At 29.9% G+C, this 21,890-nt stretch overlaps 1 protein-coding gene across 2 annotated transcripts in view; it reads left to right on the forward strand.

Annotated features, from left to right (window-relative positions):
• Positions 1–21,890, forward strand: part of LOC129984594 (cardioacceleratory peptide receptor-like) — a 376,701-nt gene that overhangs the window by 15,260 nt on the left and 339,551 nt on the right. The window contains exon 1 of one of the 2 annotated variants that reach the window (XM_056094517.1): positions 3,711–3,880. The exons of the other annotated variant lie outside the window; for it this stretch is intronic. Within the exon in view, the coding sequence (XP_055950492.1) occupies positions 3,770–3,880 (111 nt within the window). The 5' untranslated portion in view covers positions 3,711–3,769. Of the gene's footprint in view, positions 1–3,710; positions 3,881–21,890 lie in introns of those variants that run through there. 2 annotated transcript variants of the gene reach the window in all.

Below are 21,890 nucleotides of genomic sequence, written 5' to 3' on the forward strand. Positions count from 1 at the left end.
AAGACAGCCATTGGTAATCTGAATCCAAATAAGGAGCAGATGGATTAATATTAGTTAGTATTAGAAAGCTTCTTCATACTAATGCGATTGGTGAAATCGACTTTTAAAAACTGCTTATTAAAAGATAATTTTTCATGAATCTGGAAACAGAATCAGATTGATCCCCCAAAATGACAAAGAATTAAGAGATCCGGATTCTTATCAACTAATTTGCCTTTTCCCTTATGTAATAAAATATTCTACAAGATAACTGCACAATTGCATTTAATATACGAATTATGAACAAACAAGTTGAGTCAAAGCCGAATTCGTTTTCGAAAGGAAAGAGGAGCCCTAATGATACTGGATAATTTTGTAACGTATATACTTGACTAGATGTTAAGGTGATAAACTTTTGTGGATAAAATTTTTTAGCACAAGGAATTGCCTTATATAGTTTTAATAATTGGCTTAAAAAACCCTGACACAAACAAAAGAATGGTATGGAAAGTTTGATTAGTGGATAACACTTTCAAAATCAAAATTTATAATGTTTCCATGTAAGAAATTAACTCATATATTAAGGATTAGAATAAATGAGATATCGATTAACTATGAAAGAATATTTCATTACTTGGATTGCTAATGAGCTAAAGATTCATTTAAAATATACATCTTGATAAATTGAAGGGGAAGATGAATAAATAACAAAATAAACTGATGAAGTATACGAGAGAGTCACTTATGATATAAAACCCGAAATAACAACAAAGAAAAATTATACTTAAAAACTATAGAATATTTGATTCTGTATGGCGCCAAAATTTGATATAGACAATATTTTAATAATATTTATTTCAATAATAAAATTTATTAATCATTATTTTAATAAATTAAAAATTTTTGCAAATTCATTGAATTGTATTCTCACATATAGCAAAAATTTGCTGAACTGTTTCCACAGAATACCTATAGGTACTCACCTCTGTTGGTTCGAATGGCTCAGCAGGAGAGTTTCAAACAAAAAAGAATTGTACAAAAACGTACCAGTTCTGATTAACAATAAAGAATATATTTTAACGTCAGCGTAACATTGAATTTAACTTTTACCTTTGACATATAATCACGCAAAAAATGTTTTACATCATCCAAAAATACAAAAATTATTTTTTAAAATTATACTAACTTAATTGCTGTACAGTTTTTTTTCTGAATTTTAGCAATTTTTAATTATTTTTGTATGCAATTTGCAACAATACTTTTCATTCCTGCAAGGAAATTTATACCTTTCTATTGTTCACAGGAGTATTTAATCTCATCGTTTCTCCTCTCTTGTTGAAATGTAAGAAATGAGCACTGTGTTTTTTAGATGTTTTTTTTACCGTAATGTACTTTTTCTTTATTTCGCTATGCCAGATTTTTGTGGAATGTTGTCAGAGACGGATTTTCGACTATGCATCTGCCTAGAGTCACAAGACTGAATGGATAGATGGAAAATGTTAATAGTTTATTTCTCAAAAAAATTAAATTTGTGAGAAATGAAATTTTTTATTATACAATTAATTAAAAAACTTGATTATAAAATATTTGGACTTAAATGTGTGCACTCATTAATATCTAAATCGTTATTAAAGCAATTACTTTTTGTAACATATCGAAATATTAATTATTCAGCATTTTATTATGTTACATTTCACTTCACAGATTCTCTTAAATAATAATTTTTTTTGTTTGAAAGTTATCATTTTTTTAATAATATTTCATGGTAAATAAATGTTTATATTGGGAAGAAATAATTAATTAATAATTAGGGTTAATTTTTTAAGAATTTCTTCAAATGAGAAATGTAACTTATTGCTCAGTTACGGAACGGTTCAGTTCAAATATATATATATATATATATATATATATATATATATATCAATTTCAATTTTATAACATGTATTTTAATCAGTCATTGGCAAGATACAACATGGAAAACAATACTAATATTTTTTAAAATAAATTATCATTCATTCATTAATCTAACTGCTGTCTACTTGTGTATCTATGTGCACAACTTTTAATCAAGCTTCCAGTGCAATGTTAATTCTTACTTCGTTTATAGGAGGAATAGCGAAGAGTTTACAATTATTTTGTACTGATGATTTCACAAAATTGTTGAAACTATCGTTGAAGAAAAAACATAACATTTCAAATATGCTGATGGGAGGGAGAGATTTCATAACTATATTAAAATTTCTTCTTTCGCCTTATAATTAATTTTTTTAAAAACTATTTATTTATTAGTAGTACAAACTATCTGTATTGATTTAGATATGCGAAATAGAATGCGGTGGTTTAGTGAGAAGGTGTCGGTTCAAGAGACAGACAGTTCCGAAAAGATTCAAATGAAATTTGACTCGCGGGTTAAACATTCTCCCATTGGTGTGATGCTAAAGAATTGGCTATTGATTACTATCTCAAATGTAATAATGAAACAAAAATAATTAAGCAAAAAATATTTCGAAATACGGAACTACACTGACCAATTGTGAAAAAAGTGGCCATATAATGTGTACAGCCTAGTGCTGCAATACGCACAAGTTGCACGCTTAATCAATCATTTTATGTAATATAAAGCAGCTGTTTCTAAAAAGTATCTTTCAAAGCAACAAAATTTAATAAAAGTCTACATACGAAGAGGTAGATACTCTGTAAAAAAACGCTCTTTTGTTCGAAGTCATAATCATTTTTTATACACATTTAATGCAATTTTTGATATCTTGCTTTTTTTTAATAAAAAAAAGGTTTTATATTCTAAAAAATTTTTCTCTTAAAAAAGAGACCAGACTTATTAAGCAATTCAATTAGGGATTAAAGAAGAGTATAAAATTAGAGGTGCAAGGACAGATAATGTGCTTTACAAAAATGATAACATGAACTTACACATGCTGATATTAAAGGGGATAACAATGTAGAAATACGGTTATCCAATAAATATAGTTAATTTATTTCGTGCACACTAACAACTGAGAAGGAAAAACTAGTCAGAATTCATGTCTCTAAACGTGACTATAAACTATTTGTTTAAATGTTAAAAAAGAGCACGACGATCGGGACGTTTGAGTTAAAACAGGAATCTATAATAATAACAGTTTGAACAGCTTCATTCATATGAAATTTTTTACTTCCATTTAACATTAAATAATCTGAACTAATTGAGTATACCATTATAACTACAAAAAAATTGAATTTCTCAATTATGTAAACATTCGACTTTTGGATTGCAAAAATACTACAAACATACCACATCGCTTGTATATTTGCTTTCCTAATTAAATTTCTTGTTTTAAAACATAAGCTCAGTTTCATACTGTTCGGCGTAGAAAAGAAAAATAACAACAAAAAAGCCATTGAGATGTACATGAATCATAATGTACACTTTCAGTCTGTTTGGAAGAAAGAGGATTTAATGAAGGCTAAGAGAGAGAGAAAAAAAGATAAACGCATAAAAATTACTTTCGATAAGACTATGCTATAGCTTGGATGACGCATGCGACCGATGGTCTATTTGATATTCACCGCGTCATTTTCTATGTTTTGCGTTGCAGAGCAGATGTTCAACTTCAAACTTTCGAACAAATCATTCTAAACCTGGAAAATAAATCGTCTGCTTGAGAACACGATTGCGTCAGCGGATTGTTGTAGAATGTTGCTGTGGAATGGAACGAATTCATCTGGGAAAATAGACAACTAAAGCATGTAAAAAATTGCGGTCTTGCATTTGTGGAGTTCCAATCTGGTCGCCATGCATCTATCCATCATTAGAAGCATTTTATTGCTAAGGAATTTTAAACTTTTCAATGGGATGTATTTGGCTGATTCTGTATCTGAAGTCGATGAAGACAATTTAGAAGAGGTAAGATAATTTTAAAATGTCATTTAGTAATGTTATGCGAATTCAGGCCGGTGAATTTTACAGTTTAAATAGATATTCCGAGTTGGGCGTTGCTACCAGTTACTTTATCTTTCATTTATAAGTTCGAACTCAGAATAATATCAACCAGGTGTCTCAGTATTTCAAGATTGATTCTTACAATGAATCGTCTCATACCGTTAGCATAAGAAATGAGTATCAGAATAACAAATATTTTATTACCTGATGATTCCAAATAAATGATTTTAAAACCCCGAAATCTCATGAATTACAAAATATTAGACAGCAGTACGTGTTTACATTGAATTATTAAAAATTATTAATCAGTTAATTATTCTTATAACTGTTAACAGATATTTAAACTTATGTTATATTAGTTTGAAGTCTATTAGTTCGTTATAATTTATCACAAAAATAAAATTGCTTTTATTTTTGAGTAAAGAAATCTATAACAAATAACTGTGGTTTATTTTTCTAGTTTTTATTACTTTAGTCATTTATTTCATAATATTCCATCTCCATTTATATACTGATCAGTTATTAAAAATGGAAGTCTCATATCTGCTCTACCTAAAACTGAAAATAGACTAGATTCGCTACTAAACCTCTAATAAAATCTTCGAACATACTACGCTGAAATATTGGTGATTCTTGTACGACAAAATTATATTAATTTTTTTATATATGAATTATAAAATAAAAGCTAATATAATTTTCTTATTGGCATAACCTGATATGCTGTCTCGTGTCCTCTTCTAAAGAAAAAATGGGAAAAAATGAACTTATCACGTTAGACAATGTACAGTTAGATGACGAAAGTGATACGTCGTGTGATTTAACTCCATCAGGGAGGTTCAAGTACACAATAAACAATAGAGATAAATGATGCGGTTTAAATGTTTATAACAATTCGATGTATAAAAATGCTATGTTGAGAAAACCACGAATATCAAATTATGCAAAAGCGAATTTAATTGAAATTAAACACAATCCAACATTCCATTGGACAGCTGGTCACCAAATATGGTTTAAAATTCAACAAAAATTCAGGAGGATCACTCGTATGTTTTTAAAGATATTATTTTAATATGACAAAAATTGACATGTAATATTTTTCCGCTGATTTACTTTAAAAAGTCGGAACTTCTAATGAAGAGACTCTCAAAAGCGCTATTGTTAGCTCGAATGATCTTGATAAATTATGCTTATAAATTCGAGATCTTCTAGGAAAAAAGCACTTGCCCTGAAAAAAAAGTCGCCGACATGCAATTTCCATAAAAAGCTTTTTAAAAATCGCTTTCATTGAATTGCAGCAGCTTCGAATGAGAGTAAAATCTCCCCTTCTTTTAATAAAATAAAAAAGGTGATATTAATGGTGCAGGGGGTTGGATCGTTTTAAAACTTTCATTGGTGAGTGGTTTTTTTAGTAGAATGCTTATCATGGCTAAAGAAGAAAGAACCCTTTTACATGGATCGAAATGTCTACGGTTTGAAAAGTGAGATGTCCTTTCTTTCCCAGGACAAGAATGGAGGGATACAACTGGAGAGAGAAATGCGTTTATTTATCTTTGATCTTCGGAGGGTTCTCCCTCGGTTGCAGCTGCAAAGTAAAGAAAACAGAAGTAAGCAGTTTGTGCTCTCCCCCCCTGGCCAGCTGCACCCGAGATTTCAATTAAATCGAAACCTAAATCTGAATTTCCTTTCTGTAGCGTGTGGGGCTTTAGAATTATCGTATTCATGTACGCACGAATACACAGGTTCAATAGCCGTTCCTTCCGCAGATTTAGCCCCAAATTCTATTCAAGTCCAGCAGACTCCTGATGCCAGATTTAATCTATAGTGCTTGTGGTGTCGTTCAGACATATGTTAATATGTTCACGGACAGACAGGCAGAGCGGCTTCCCATCCAAATTTAAAAGAATATATATAATTTTCTTTCGAAAACTAAGAACAAATTTCCCATATTTAATCTTTTGTATCATTATAATTTTCTCTGCTTTGTAGTTATCGTGTTAAAAACAATCTCAGTTTCAAAGAAATCTTCTCCAGATTCAGGATAATGTAAGATTTGGAGTCATCCAACAATTTCTAATAATTTTTTATGATTACAATACTTCCCCAGTTCCCACTTTATACAAAGGAACCGCTTAGATTAAAATATACTCCCATGGAAAATTCAGTGTGCTGAAAAGAATATAACATTCTTATGAATAAATTTTAAACATCATACATATTAAAAATTTGTGATCTTTCCCTGTTCGTTACTCCATTTTCATCGGAAAAAGTGTTATTTCAACTTCAAATTACCTCTGTTTTTTTTTACGCGTTGATTAATAAAAAGTTTCGTTTTAAATCTTCAAATATAGTTATCCATTTCTAATTTTATAGGTGTAGGCTATGATATTGTCCTTATGATCTATAAAAATGCATGAGTCTATTGAAAAAAATTAAGAATATATAGACATGCATATTATAATTATTTATCTCTTCAGAATGATTTAATTCTTTGTATGTGCTTTAATATTATATCTTACCGTCAGAGAATTTATTTATTTTATTATTTTATGTTTGTGTTTAAAAAAATCAATCAATTTTATTTTAAAAAAACAAATTCTAAAATTTTATTATTCATTTTGCTTAAGTTTTTTAAAAATTTAATGCTATGCAATTTAAAAAGGAGAAGAAATTACCAGAAGCAGTGGAAATTTTCCTTTCAATTTCGCTTCATTTTAGACTTATCACCACTGACTTCCACCAAACTTCAGTATTAAAAAGTGAAATATTTAATTCGTTTCCCAAGCATTTCTAAATCGGACCACGCATGCGTTGCAAAATAACCAGATGCCAAAGATTGCGTATGTTTTGATACTTCGCGACGCCGGCAATTGTTCCTCCCAGCCTCGTAAACGCTCTCGACTCGTGCAGCAAATGATTGCATTTTGAGGCAACACTCCTTTTTGATGTTGCATAGCTCTCATTTCATGTTCACAATACTCAGTATAAGAATAATAAATTTTATTTCTTTCTGGTTTATAATTAAAATATGTTTTCTATTATCCAATTTAAATTTGAGCTGTAATCATTTCCGGTAAGACATTTTCTGTACACACGTTTCAATTAGTATATGGTTGACTCTCGTGTAATACTGAAATATTTTCCATGTAATAGGAAGTCCTGTGACTTGAGATTTGCGCTATCGCAAGAATTTAGGCGAGTCCAAATATATCTGCTATTTGTAGCTACACAAATTCTTTGTGATGTATTATTTCTTCAACTTCAAGTTTCTTATATCAGCAACTACACAAGTGCATACAATTGCTTTATAAGAAATAAAAAAAAGAGAGAAAAAAGTATAAAAACATGAAATTTATCTTGCATATATTTCGGAACAACTTATTCACACTGTAAGAAAACTAAGTTCATTTTTTCTTTATATTCTATTAAAATATGCAATATTTATTTCAATTACTTTCTACAGTTTAATTAATAATTTGTTACAATAAATATTATTGAACACTGGAAACAACTTGAGACCTGATGAGGCTAATTGTATGGAATATAAATGCTATTAAATTATTTCATTAACAGATAAGTAAAATTTGAAATTATTGGGATTGTATATTGTCATCGAGAATATACGGGCATACAAAATGTGAAAAACGTAGCTCGTCAGGAAATGAATAAGGATCAATTACGAAATTCTATTTTTCCAAATATGAAACAGTTAAATAAAAATTTGAGAGAGTTAAAATTGTAATTTACAATTAGAATTTGCTTTATTTTGTAAGTTAAAATTAATTAATTCACTTTTCTTGATTTTTTTTAAAATTGTAGCATCTAAAGATATAAATGTTATTTTTACTTAAATTGTCCAGAAATTCTGATTTCTGTCACCTCTTCGAAAAATATCTACATTTTTTAATGTAATGTATGAATAATCTCGTGTTTTGCTTATAAGCAGGTAAATACTTTAAGTTAACAATTTAATAAATATTGACAAAACTTTTTATAAATTAAATATTTAAATATTCTTCCTCCTCTTTCCCGAATTTGTCCGGGTTTTCTCTTTCTTGATTCCTTTAATATTTAAATCTTTTCGAGTTTCAAGCAAATGTGATTATCACCGAATTTCATATTCATGATATAAATTAGTTCTAACGAGCATAGAAATATTTCAAGAATTAATATCAATAATAAATGCAAAAAATGTCATTCATTTTTAAATACTTAAGCAAGTATAAGTTGATTTTTCTTACAACTAGGATTGAAATTTTCTAATGCAGCCACAAAAATATTACATTTCTAACATCATGTACTTAATCTTTATGATATGATTAATTGTTTTTGACGTAATATTTTTGAAATTTGTTAGTGGATTTGAATCTTTTCCCAGGGTTCTTTCTCTCTTTCTTTCTAACAAAACAATTTGTTGTCGTTTCCTTGACGAATTAGAAAAACCGATATTTAATAAATAAATATTAGGAATTTTGAAAATAAGTGTTTCGAGGGAAGATGAAATCAGTTGAATTAGATTCGCTTTTATTTTTAAAATTAGGGAAATATTCAAATAACACTACTGTAAATATGACCGCAATAATCATTATCAAATTTATTTTAAAAATTAAATATTTCATGTAGAGATTAAAATAATACAATACCTATATTATTATTAAGTTGCTTGATTAAAACGTATGTATTTATAAAATTTGAAATCTTGTACTTTCATAAATAATTTTAAGCATGATTTGAGATTGTTTTTTATGGCAAAAAATCATCTTCGACTAAACTGCTCCCACTCATGGTATGAAAATATTTATATAAATATATAATAGTATATTAAGGTATATTAAATAAATATTTATGGTACAGATTAGGCAAGATATTTATGATGAATATATAATTAGTGAAATTTTTGTTATTTGCTAAAAAAAAGTGCTGGAAACATTTTGTTTTAAATCTTCAACAAATTGTGAAAGATGTTGCTATAAATCCATATTATATTCTAATCATTAATAAATTGTAAAAAATAAATGTGACCAAGTTTGGTCGATGTAGGCGTAGATTAGAAACTGCTAGATTATAATATCCTGTCAAATTTATTTGATGCGTTTTCCTACCTCACTAAAAACACTTGGACAGAAAAGGAACAGTAATATACTGTAGTCGCTACTATCGAAAATCGTGAAGGAATCAAAACACTTCATTAAGAAAAACTGTGCGTTCTATGTATGATCATTTGAATTTTTCCATCTATGCAAAGTGGTGCATTCATTGATTTCTTTTCCTACTAACAAGTGTTCTCTTTCACTTAATGTATTAATAAAAAATAATTTTCTGTAACTGAAAGGATTCAGGAATAACGGATCGTTCATATAATAATAATTGCATTTATTGTAAATGAAAAATTAGGTTATATTAATTAATTTCGCTTTTAATTTGTTCGATAGTAATGAAGCCAAGCATTACAATTTAAGGAGGAACAAATATTTTATATACTTTTTTACGGGAATTAAAAATTAAATTTATTTGCTGGAAGTTCCTATTCGTATTTATGTTTGGGGCCCAAAATCCTTTCTTTTTTCTTGAATTGCATCATTGGAAAACTTGTCAGTTCAGTACAGAGAAGAGTTACATGGAGATGTTCTCAGTTCGCGTTTGTATTCATTATTAACTAGTGTCATTTTCACTCACATTACAAGCTCACTAGTGCTTAATCACCTTTGTCAGAAAAAAAAATAATGATCACTTAAAAGGACTATAGAAAATGCACATTTCTTGTTCTGATAAAAGAGTGATTGATGCATGAGGGTTCCTTTATTGAAAATTCATTCTTCTTTTAAAATTAAGTATTAATAATAAATACAAAATTTTAAAGCTTGGATATTCTTTTCACAAAAATTCACCACACCTTTATAAATTATTTAATGTATAAAGAAATTTCAGTCTTCATTTGAAATAAATTACTTTTATGAATAATTTTATATAATTTTATATATATTTTATAAAATATTTTTATCAAAAGTACTAGAAAAATTTTGATATAATTAATGCTTTGATGATGAATATAGAACTTTTCCATCAGGGCTACTCAGTCTACATGGATATTATACTATGTCAAGTTGTAACTTGTAGTACTAACAGTGCCCTCACAGCGTTACAAATGATATAACGAATATCAACGAAATCAAAACCAGAAAATAAAGCCATCAAAACGAATTATAAAATCATTTCATTTGCTTTTTAATGAAGCCCAAGACAAAATTCACCAACTCCAACCTCTAGATTTCAGCCAACCGAGAACCAACCGATTTCAAAAAGTTCAATTTCATACGAATGCTCACGACTTCTAGACATTCATTATTGTTAATCTACTGCTCATTACTCTCCATTTTCCAGAGAAATCGAAAAAACTCGACTTTACATTTTCAGTTTAGAAAAACATTCGACTAAATTTCCAACCGCCATAGTGCCGATTCAGAAATTCATCGTTTCATTTAAATTCTTTTGAACTCCAGATATAATATTACTGCCCCACTGTCTTTCTCATACGAGATATGCTTGGTATTGCAGAGCAAATTTTTTTTGATTGTATGATATTATGTTGCTTTTGCTTTCAGTTTTAGCTAGTTCCTTTGCACAGACCTTTTGTCAAAACTAAATTTTACAATTAACATATTAATGCACCCTTGTATTAAATTAATGTATATTTGAAACTGTGTTAGTTAAACAAATTTTTACAACTTTTCTAATTAAAAACATTTTCCAGATTTCCATGAATTCAAAATCATATATAATTCAAACTGGCGATCTGTTTCCAAACGACGATTAACAGATCTTTCAGAGGAAGTCAGCCTGTTCACATATAATCTAGCATGGTAACTACAAAACGGAGAGAACTACATGGATAAAATTTGGATTTAATATAGCTGTATTGTAGACACCTATCAAATTTTAAATCAAATCTAACAAGGGATTGAACATCTATTGGTATTTACTTTCGGAAAGCATGAAAGAGCGATAACTTAAAATGCAATGACGATTCAAATTGGGTGCCTGCTTTTGAGACTACAATTCTAACTCTGGATCAAATTATTATTTCAATTGGTTGAGAAAAACTCGTCTAAAATATGAATTCGATTTTCGAATATTATTAATCGCATGCTAGGGATTAATTTCCGAAATTCACCAAGGGCGACACAATCGGTTCATTGAAAAGGCTAAATTCACGCCAAACCTTAATATTTCTTAAATATTGGCATGCAAGGCATTTTCTGATTTATTCAAGGTCCACAATTTCTTGCAAATGATGGTGGCATATCACTTTTATTAAAGCGTATGCAAGAAATTCTAAAGATGGTCTGGTTTTGTTTATTTTAGTGGTTTTTCGAGTTATTAAAAGAACATTCTCTGTAAGTATTCTGGCCATAAAATTGATATGATATGGCAAGCATATACCATCTCCACACAACATTATCTCAACCCGAACGTCCGAGAGCACTGCTCGTGATATTGTAGGACAGCCGAACTCCCTCGATTCACTCGAAACGACGAAAGATGGAGCTCTGCCAACGTCAACAGATGGGCGAGAGCACATCACCCGCTTGTCAGTTTCAATTTTCGCTGGTTAAGTTCGAGAGGATCTTTCTCCTGTTATGCCTGAATTGCAGGCGGCCAACTTTCTTGCGCAAACAAACATAAAGTCAAAGCAGTTGTCGGTAACACAGAAGTTAAATTACCTCGTAACGAAGAACGGATACCGAGCTTGAGTAGCGTTTAGGGTTTTATGTCGCTGAAGTCTGGCTAAAGGGAGTGGCAGGGTGGCTGAAGGGGTTGCGGGGACGGGTACAATCTACAAGACGAACGGAGAGAACTGTAACTTTTAATATTGAGATGAGTTACTTTGAGATAATTCAATACATTTTTTTTATAATCTCATCCAATACAACTTGAAATCACATACTTGGACTAATATCAGGATGTTTTTTTCTGTCGAAACGCTTGTCTAGAAATTTTTTAAAATCTGCACTTGTTACTTCCTGTCCTTTTGTGGGTGAACTAGAATGAAAAACTCAAGTTATGCGATCCGGTTCAAGTTCCTGATCGCCAGTGATGAGAGGAAAAGAAATCTATAAACAGAATCTTACAGAACGAATACAACCACCTTTGATGGATGAGTAAGAGCGGTGATATTTTCATACTGATACAAGGATATAAATAATAAAAAAAAAACCACCCTAAGATTATTAATTTCCTTAGTCAATAAATGAATAAATTATAAGTAATTTTTTTAAACCTTTCTTCCTTCAATATCGAGTCAAATCCTAATTTTGCTAGAAAAAGGGAGCTTAAACTGCATTTGAACAGAAGAGACAAAAAACTTGTCACCATTTACTTAATCGCATACAAAGAGAAAGTACAAAGAGTAATCGTCAAAAAAATCTGAAATCGAGATTTCGACAAATTTTCAAGTTTCAGTAATCCTTGAAAATGAAAAACACATTTTGTGAATTATGTCTGCTTGTCTCTGAACACGATAACTCAAAAACGTTTTCTCACCATAACTACAAAACATAGAGATCAAGATAGATAAAAGTTGCACATATCTTTTGCATATAAAGTGTATCTGCATCAAATTTTGAAACATACCCGTCTATAGGTTAACTGACTGTAAATCTGCACACTTGCATACATATAAGCTCAACTCAACAAGGCAATGATTTCGATAAATGAAATGAGGCAGACTGTAAATGTAATCAAATTTTGGTTTCAGTCGGTCAAAAATAAAGATGCATATGTATTTTTATTTTTAAGCAGCACAAAAAGCTCATTTATATCCTTGGTTCAACGCCTAAACTTTTAATGCGAAAATGAGGAGAATAGCAACTCAATAGAGATCAGGTAAGAAATCCTGGGGAGAAAACTCTTAAGTGTCTTGACTAGTGCTTTGGGTCAGATTTACTCTCCATATGTCAGCTTTTCAGACTGGTTTTACGTGACAACAATAGAAGAAGACTTTAGTTAAATATTAAAATTTCACTTTTAAAAAAGTCGATTTGCTGAAATATTACATATTTAATTTATAAATTTGTAATATTTCATTTTCAATATAAATTTTATTTATATTTTGATGTTTATACACAAACAGGAACGAATGCAGAAAGTATGACATAAGTTCAGTTTTCAATAGGAATAAAAGCAATTTCCTTTTTTTTTTTTCTTTTTTTTTTTTTTTTTTGTCGTGTGTCGTGTCGTGTAGCTTCTGAGGGTAAAGACCCCTGAGCACCCGAGGGAGGAAGTCTGACTTCTAGCTCACATAGCTGAAGATAGCACACACACACTCGCTCGCACAACCCCTTTTAACAGGGGGGCTCATTCACGCACCTCACAGAGAGAACACAAGGAAGAGAACAACCACCGCACGAACCAGAACCCGGAACGCCTAGATCACGGGAAAGACGCGCTACCCGTAGGCCAGGACGTCGGCGTGCAATTTCCTTGGATCAGAAATATAACTCAATTTCGTATATTAAGAGCAACCATTTTTTCTTGTTCAAAAAGTAAATAAAATACGGAGTAAACACCTAACTAGTTTAGATCAAAATGACTATTCGCTTCTTTTAACACCCCGAAAATGGGTGCATGAGTCAAAAAGGGTTGAGCTAACTTTCATCAACCCTGTTTGGTATTAAAGCTCTTTGTGCTTTAGCTGAAAAAAATAGAGCTTATTTTATATAGATTTCTCTGAATTTTTTCTATTTTAATCTTTTAATATTTTTTGTCACACTCTTTAGGAATTGTGATAAAATCAAAACTTAAAAGAAAAAAGTATTTTTGTATTTTGAATGAAGTACGCTATTTTTATCCTTGAGATTATTTCTTCGGATAATATTTAAATTTAAATCCTTTTTTAAATTTTCAAGAAAAGAAAATTGTACTCAAAAAGAGGCCTTCTAATTGTATTTCACATTAATAGTATTACCATAACGTATTCATATTCTTAGAAATTATCGTTTAAGCCAAATGAGGAATAATTCCAGCAAAAGGAATTTTATGAGAAATTCGTTGAATTTGATACTAGAGTAGTTTTTTCATATTAAAAATGTTTATAAATGAATCTCTTATTTTCAACGAATCGAATACTTCCTAAGCATTGCTTCCAGATTCATCGATGATACAGGAAAAATGAGAAGAAAAAAAAATGCGCTGTTTAAATTGTGAAATAATTGTCTCAGAAATGAATTAAATAGTATTAATTTAAAATAAATTCTGATTAAACTAATGCGTGCAGTTTGTTTTTATCAAATAATTCAGGTGATGCTTTTACTTAATTATACGGTGTTTAATTAGAATCGCAATTAAGAAGAAAATCTACGTAAAAAGATTCCATGATTCATATTATGCGATTCAAAAATATCACTATCAATTTCATCGTTTTTCCAGCTACTTACAAATGATACCATTATTATCTGAAAAGAGTATAATGAACTTTCTAGGTTGTAAAAAATATATCAACTTATTTTAAGTAAATTATTAAAACGAGAAAAAGTATTAAAATAATATTTCAATACTCATTTATTTAGTTTATTATGAAAGGAACTGCATCCTTTTGATATCGCTCATACCCAACTTAATTTAAAGCAGAGATATCAGTAAATTTTTTTCAGTTAAATTCTGTAATAAATAACTGGTATAAGATGACTGTGAAGTGAAATTTAATTCAGTGATAGTTTAATTAGTGACAGTTTTATTTATTATTTAAAATGATCAAAGACTCAGTAAATGTTTTTATATATTTGCAAATATACATTTAAAATAAAAAAAATCTCACAATAAATTATTACGTTCTATTAGTTTCTTACATTACCTCGAAAATAAATCGAAAGGAATAATGTAATTTCGAATTGACACTCGTTAATGAAAGATATTCTAAACCTCTTCAGTAAGTATATACCTGCGAAAACTACTTGGAAATTTAGGAATGCATATTGTCTTAGACAAAGCAATAGAGAAACGAGGGATTTAAGCCACAGAAATTGTCATATAAATAGAACATGGGCAGTAAAACGCTAAAAAAAAGAGTGAAACATTGCATTCAACGAGATACATTTTTTCGGAGTTAATACTTTCAGTAAATTCCTGTTTTTCAAAATAAAAATGTACCTTTTCTTTTCTGAAACGTGCTGCAGCAAGACAGAAACTTTGAAAGTTGATGAGTGATGGATACGGAATGTGCTACGAACGCCAATTCTTATATAATTCTTCGCTTAACCCAGTTCGCAAGAAGTTTCGGCGTCCGTGAAATGCATCGATGCTCACACAAATTCTCCTCTTTTTGAAAGAATCCCTTTTGTGACGCAGATCTGAAACTCAGCCAAGATATTTTTCAGTCAAGCTATTATTCCAGAAGGATAAAGCCACAAGTAAAAACAAGCTTTTTGAAGAAAAAAAAAATACTCATTTCTTATAATAGTCAGCGTTATTAAGACGAAAAGGGAGAAAAAAACCCTTCCGTCCCCTTGGTTATGGAGTGACAAATGCGATTTAGTTATCTGTGTTATTCGGGTAATTTATCGCGGGAGAAACGACTTGCAACTTGTATTTTTTTTGTTTCAGGTTGTTTGTGCTACCAAAGTGCTCCTATTTTCCAAAGTGATATAAAAAAAACAGTTAAAATCCTTGGTAATATATTAATGTTTGTTGAGTTTCCAAGCACCAAAGGACTATAAAGCTCAAAACATTTTCTTTTGACAAATGTGTTTAAAAAAATTGTTGTTCTGAACTTCTACAACAGATTGTCATCTAGAAATTTTCTTCTCTTTGACTTGTTTTTCTTACTTATTTATATCATTTTATGTATTATTTTCTTAATAGGTACGCATAATAATCAAATAGATTTTAGAATATTAAAATAAAAAGACGGACAATTTATCGTCGACTGAAAAGAGCTCAATCGTATTTTTAAAATTTATTCCTATTTTGATATTACTTTTTACGTTTAAAAACTATTTTACTAGTCATAATGGTATATTTAAGTTCTTTACATTCTTTAAGAAAAGAGAATTCATCACATTAGAACATAAATATTTATATATTATAAATACTTATATATTATTTTTATTTCTAATAAGTGTCTTGGAACAGTAGCAGTATAATATTAAAGTTTAGTTTATTTAACAGAAATTGCTTAAATAAAAAATAATTTATTCGTAATGCTATAAAATTCAGTTCGCATTCGACTCAGAAGTTGTATCGTTGTTTTATTTATGTAATGTGATTGTTTCATGCTGCTGAAAGAAACAGATAAAGGTTCAAGAAATAATTAATAATTCATCCGGAATAATATAAGCTTTATGGATATATTATGTAATGTACATTATGAGATACTTTATGTTATATCTTGGCAAAACAGAAAAGATAGGTGAAGCGCATTAAATAATATTTTCGCAAACAATAAACAATAACATCAATGTTAAGTGATAGTCTAAGGTATAGAGGAATGGTTACTTCCACTGGGCCACGTTTTTTGTCTGTTTGAAGACCCTCTACATCTAAGTTTCATTTTAAGATCTCCCCCCTAAAAAATAAGAAATGCATGATGAAGCCTCTTAGAAAATTTTAAATCTTCTATCAATTAGGTTAAAATCCCCCACTTCTGTTATTATTTTCATAATTCTACGTTTATGTGGATAATAATTTTTTAATTATTATTCATTTTACAGCACAGGAATAAAAATAATCAAACGCTTTGAAACCTGCTTCTCAACAATTTTATCATTATTACTTCAGCTGCTAAAACTGACGTTAACAGACATACAGGTTTGCCGGTTTTAATCAAATTTATTTGTATGACAGAAGTTGGACGAGAGCATACAATTTTCATTAATTTCGTTGTCCAAAGGCGGGATAAAATATTAAATTGGCCATATACTCGAATTGAAATCCGGTAAAGTTTAAGAACGTTCTTAAAATATTTTCCCACCGTTAGTATTTTAAAAAGCGGAAATCACAATCGATAGCTTAAAATTTCCTGGACTGTTGAAGGTATGTTCTGGCCTTTTCGTTTTTTCCTTTAGTACTATTTTTTGTTTTTATTGTTATGTTTGTTATTGTATTTTTACTTTGTAGTGGTTATTTTCTTCTAATTTGTTGTTTTGTATTTTCTTTTCTGTTAAAATGGTATATCTCTTGGGCATAATTTCAGGGGATTTTCGGGTCACGAGGAATCTTTATTAGACAAATGTCTGCATTTCCTCACAGAAAAAATCCCTTTCTTTGAATCCCTGCCTGAGGGTGACCCTTGAAAAAGTCTTCAGGCCGGATTCTTTTTTATATTTTTTATAATTTTTTTGGTTTAATTTTTATTTAATTTTTTGATTTTTCTATTAACTTGATTCTAATACTTTTGTTATATATATATATATATATATATATATATATATATATAAAACGTAATATTTTTTTAAAGCAGATTTCGAAGACAGTGAAGAGACTTTCGATTTCTTGGCGTCGTTTTATTTCATCTCGGATTATGTTTCATCACGCATTATGTACAAGCAGGAGCTACGAGCACACGCACAACACAGAACGACACAGAAAGAAATGAGGGAAAAGCCCATAAATCTTTTATCCCTGGTCTTATATACTGTGATGTTTTAATAGGGATTCCCATCGCATGTCAATCAAAAAGCAAGGGACACACAGGGATCTTTTAGACGAATTTGTAATGACAGAAGTATTTTGTCCCTTCACGCAGAGCGTGTGAAAGTGTCGGTGTTTAGCAGATTCAGCAATTTTACAAAGCTTCCCTTGAATTAATTAAGTAGAGAAAGTGGAATTGGATCAGGAAATAAGAGAATATTTTAGAATAAAGTTACTATGGGCTAAATTAAGATAAAACTCTGAAAATTAATAAAATAAAAATTAGACTTTAAAATAACATTACACACACACATCTACATCGTGACAGAAGAGTAAAGTGAAAGTACTCTGCATGATTTTACCAAGAGATTTTTTAGGCATTTCTTTCACATATGTCAATTTAGGAAAGAGAATCTTAAGTATCTTAGAAAAGAATTCGTGTCTTTTAAGAATTTTTATCCTTTCTTTCGGAGTGTGAAAAACTGCAGTAATCATCAATGGGTTTTAGAGGGCGTATTAGAAGAAATTAAATAAAAAAATGGAATTTGGATAAGGGAATAAATTTTAGAATGAAGTAATATGGGCTGATTTAAGATAAACATTATGAAATTAATTAAAATTTAATTTAGGATAAGAAATATCATTACACACACACACACACGCACACGCACACACACACACACACACACACACACACACAATGTCTATATGCCGCATGTCATCAGAAACTTTGTATAGTGAGATATTGTAAAAAAAAATTTGCAAAGTTCCATCAATTTTTTAAAATGAATTTAATTAATATAAGTTTTATTAGCGGGAGGCGCTGAAGTCGAACCTATTCAATATGACCGAATTAATTATTTTAGTTAGCCGCAATGAAAGTTACTTGTACAAAGATGAAATCAGTAAAATTGTTCCATTTTGGAGATTACGAAAACTTGGGAAAACTGCTATTACTGAAGGTTCTTGTACAAATATTCACTTTTCACAGATTGTACATGTATGTCAAAGACTTTTTCTTATTTTCTTTTGAAAATCAAAATACGACTATCTTAATGTAAACATAGGAAGACAAACTATCATGAGACCATAAGTTGGAGAAGAAAGCAATCTTTTAAGTAAAAGGTATGCAGTTTAGAATTCAAATTCGCGAAATATGACTCGACAATCTAGAACTCTATTTCGCAATAAATCTTGGATAATAATAAAAAAAAAAAATCGGAACTTTCCAGCAAATACAGGACATCCAATAATCGCATTTATTACATACAATGAGCAGCGGCGAAATATTATATGCATTATATTGCACAAAGCATAGTACACGCATGAGCATAGTACACGCGGAGAATTAAAAAAGTAAATGAATTTATTGAGTTGTTAAAACATTTTTTATCTGTACAAACTTACAGAGTTCTAAATGGCAGTGTCTAATTCATTGCATCAAAAAACAGAAGAAGTATAAAGACCCTTTTCAATGATTTTAATACATTGAAATCTGCCATTGTTTCATTGAATATTTCATAAATTGTCATTTCTAAGATTTCTCTGAGCCAAATTATGACAGAATGGTGTTCAGTCATGGGTATGAAAATGCGTAGCCATCAAACACAGAAGACAAATTTAATTTAGTAATCGTGCGTCTGACACACCCCATTTCTTTATCTTTTTTTTCCGTGCTTCGAGAACGACTCAAAACTAATTGCATTGCAACCTAAAACGAGAAAAAAGAAAACAATCCAAGGACCTCTTCTGAAACAATTGTTTTGAAGATACCCATCCGCCTGGTGTAGTCTGCCGGGTCTAACGAGAATTATGAAGCCGTTCTTTCGTATTTATGTTCAGTTTGCGAGAGGTTGAGGTCGAGAGTTGTGATTAGCGTTACGGCGGAAGTTTCGACTCTTTTATTATCTGGATTCTTTTGGGCGCAGCATAACACAGCACTTTACGGTGTCGAATGGCAATCGGTCACAGTGTGCAGGGTTCTTTCTTTGGGTAAATATTTGCTTTCAGCGAGCATTCTGCAATCCAACAGACGATATTTTGTTCTAAATTATAAGTACAGATGTTTGGGAGCAGATGTTTCAACAATGAACCGCATCATAAAAAATAAGCCATTTTTTTTGTTAAGGAGAAAAATTGTAATTTGAATGAAGTCGGATTTTTTTTTTTTTTTTTTTTTTTTTTTTTTTATCACGGAAAAAAATTATGTCTGACAAACTGCAGGAAAACGTAATTAGAAATGTTTTTTTTCCTTCACAAAAATGTACGTGTAATAATGATTTGCCCTTTAATTTGGCTCATATCCGCTTTAGTAAAAACATTTTGTATTCATGACAAATATAATTAATGAAAAAAAGTACTCAGCCATAATTTTAATTATTCATCATGATGCATATAAAAATATACTATCACATGCATTGTTTACTTTCTATTATAAAATGTGCATCTTCAAAGCATCTGCACCCTCTTTTTGCATTTTTTTAACTCTTTGTTATTGTCTTTATCTTATTCGTGTGATTATTTGACAACTGCGAAGAAGTTTACTAAAATTGGTTAAAAAACTGCAAGCTGTAAAAAATAGAACATTTGTTAATGAGACAGCGGACTTTATTAGGCATTTTTATGCATGACTACTTAAATTTATGAAATATTTCCTGTATACCGTCGCCATAAGCCAAACTTGTTGGAAACAAGGAAAACAAGTTGTTCTGCCAAAATATTTTAACTAAATGACTTAAAAAAAACGGAAAAAGTTTTTTTAAGAGTGAATTTATTGTACAGCTAAAAAAAACCAAATACCTCTAATTCATAAGTTATAATTAAAAATTTAAACATAAAAGTAAAATCTGTGAAAGAGAGCCTGTAAACCAAACTAGGACATCCCACAATTAAGCACCAAATAATTACTACTCTGGGTAAAAATTACTCCCAATTTTATGGTTAATGTTGTAATTGCTCTTGAAAATGTCCCAATTGTATTATTTTAATTTACTCTGGAAGCAAACACTAATTTAAGTAAAATGTTAAGGCAGAGGGGCCAAACGAACATTGAGTTAAAAAATTGATTATTAAGCATGCTGAAGATAGAAAGTCTGTACCAGAAATATCAGAGCTTGTTGACAGAAATCATTCAACAATTCATAATATCATAAAACGCTGAAAAAAACCTATAAAAATAAGAAATAAATAAAAGCAAATCCGTTCCTTATTGCACTAAAGCTGGGTACTAGGTATTGTTGAAAAGGAATTAGGAAATAAAATCAGCTCATCGATAACAATAATAAATGCGCTCTATAAGACGTAAAAAAGCCAAATAAAAGCCTTTCGTAAGTAAGTGAAATCAGATCGCTAAACAAGAAATTAAATTCGCAAAGAACATGAAAACACGGATTTTTCCTCGACATTTTTGGATCCGATGCCAATCCTTACATCTGGAGAAAATTGAACAAGGAATTGCGCATAAAAATTTGAAAGCAACTGCGAAGCATGCTGGCGGATCAGTAATGATCTGGAGCTCTGTTTCATCCACTGGCCCTAGGAACTTTGCATTTTATTGATAGGAGAAAAGATCTGAGTGTATACCTAGATATTTTAAAGACAAATTTGCCACAATGTGTCTAGAAACTTTCTCTTGGCAACAACAAGCAATTTTATCAGGACAATGATCCGAACCCTATAGCTTATCGCCTTATATGTTCCTAATAATTGTCCTCAATTCGTGGACACACCATACCAAAAAAGATTTATAATACTAAGAATTTCCAAATTTCCACCAAATTATTAAATCAAAATAAAATGCTTCTATACATAGCTCGAAAAAAAGACCCCCCCCCCCCCCCGATAATTCATCTCGTTCCTATTTTGGAGAATCAACGTCGAATGGCGCATGCAGAAAAGTGCGGAGTCTTTTTATCTTTGCAAGTGGACAGTATAAATTTGTTTTGAAAAGTGATTTTAGAAAATTATTTTAAATATAGCTTTTTAAATGTTCCATTTGGTGAAATAATATTTAGTAATTCAAAACTATCCATAATGATTTATTCAAAATATAGTCTTTAATTGTTTTATGATATAGTTCTAAAACTGTAATTAATAAAATCTAAATACTTCTCTGAAATAATTAGAGTATAAAAGAATTGTTGGTAAAGACTTTATTAAATCCAACATATTAATATAATATGTTTATTATTATATTTCGCTAAATATCATCAAAGACTTTTAAAGTCCTATTTTTTTAGAAGGACTTTTCTATTTCAAATATGTTTAAAGTAAATTTGGACTAGTATCTAGTTCTATATAGGAAGCCATTATCATAAAGATCTCATTTAGATCATTTTTACCAATCTCACCTGCA

The sequence above is a fragment of the Argiope bruennichi genome, chromosome 9 (assembly GCF_947563725.1).
Source record: "Argiope bruennichi chromosome 9, qqArgBrue1.1, whole genome shotgun sequence".
Lineage (NCBI taxonomy): Eukaryota > Metazoa > Arthropoda > Arachnida > Araneae > Araneidae > Argiope > Argiope bruennichi.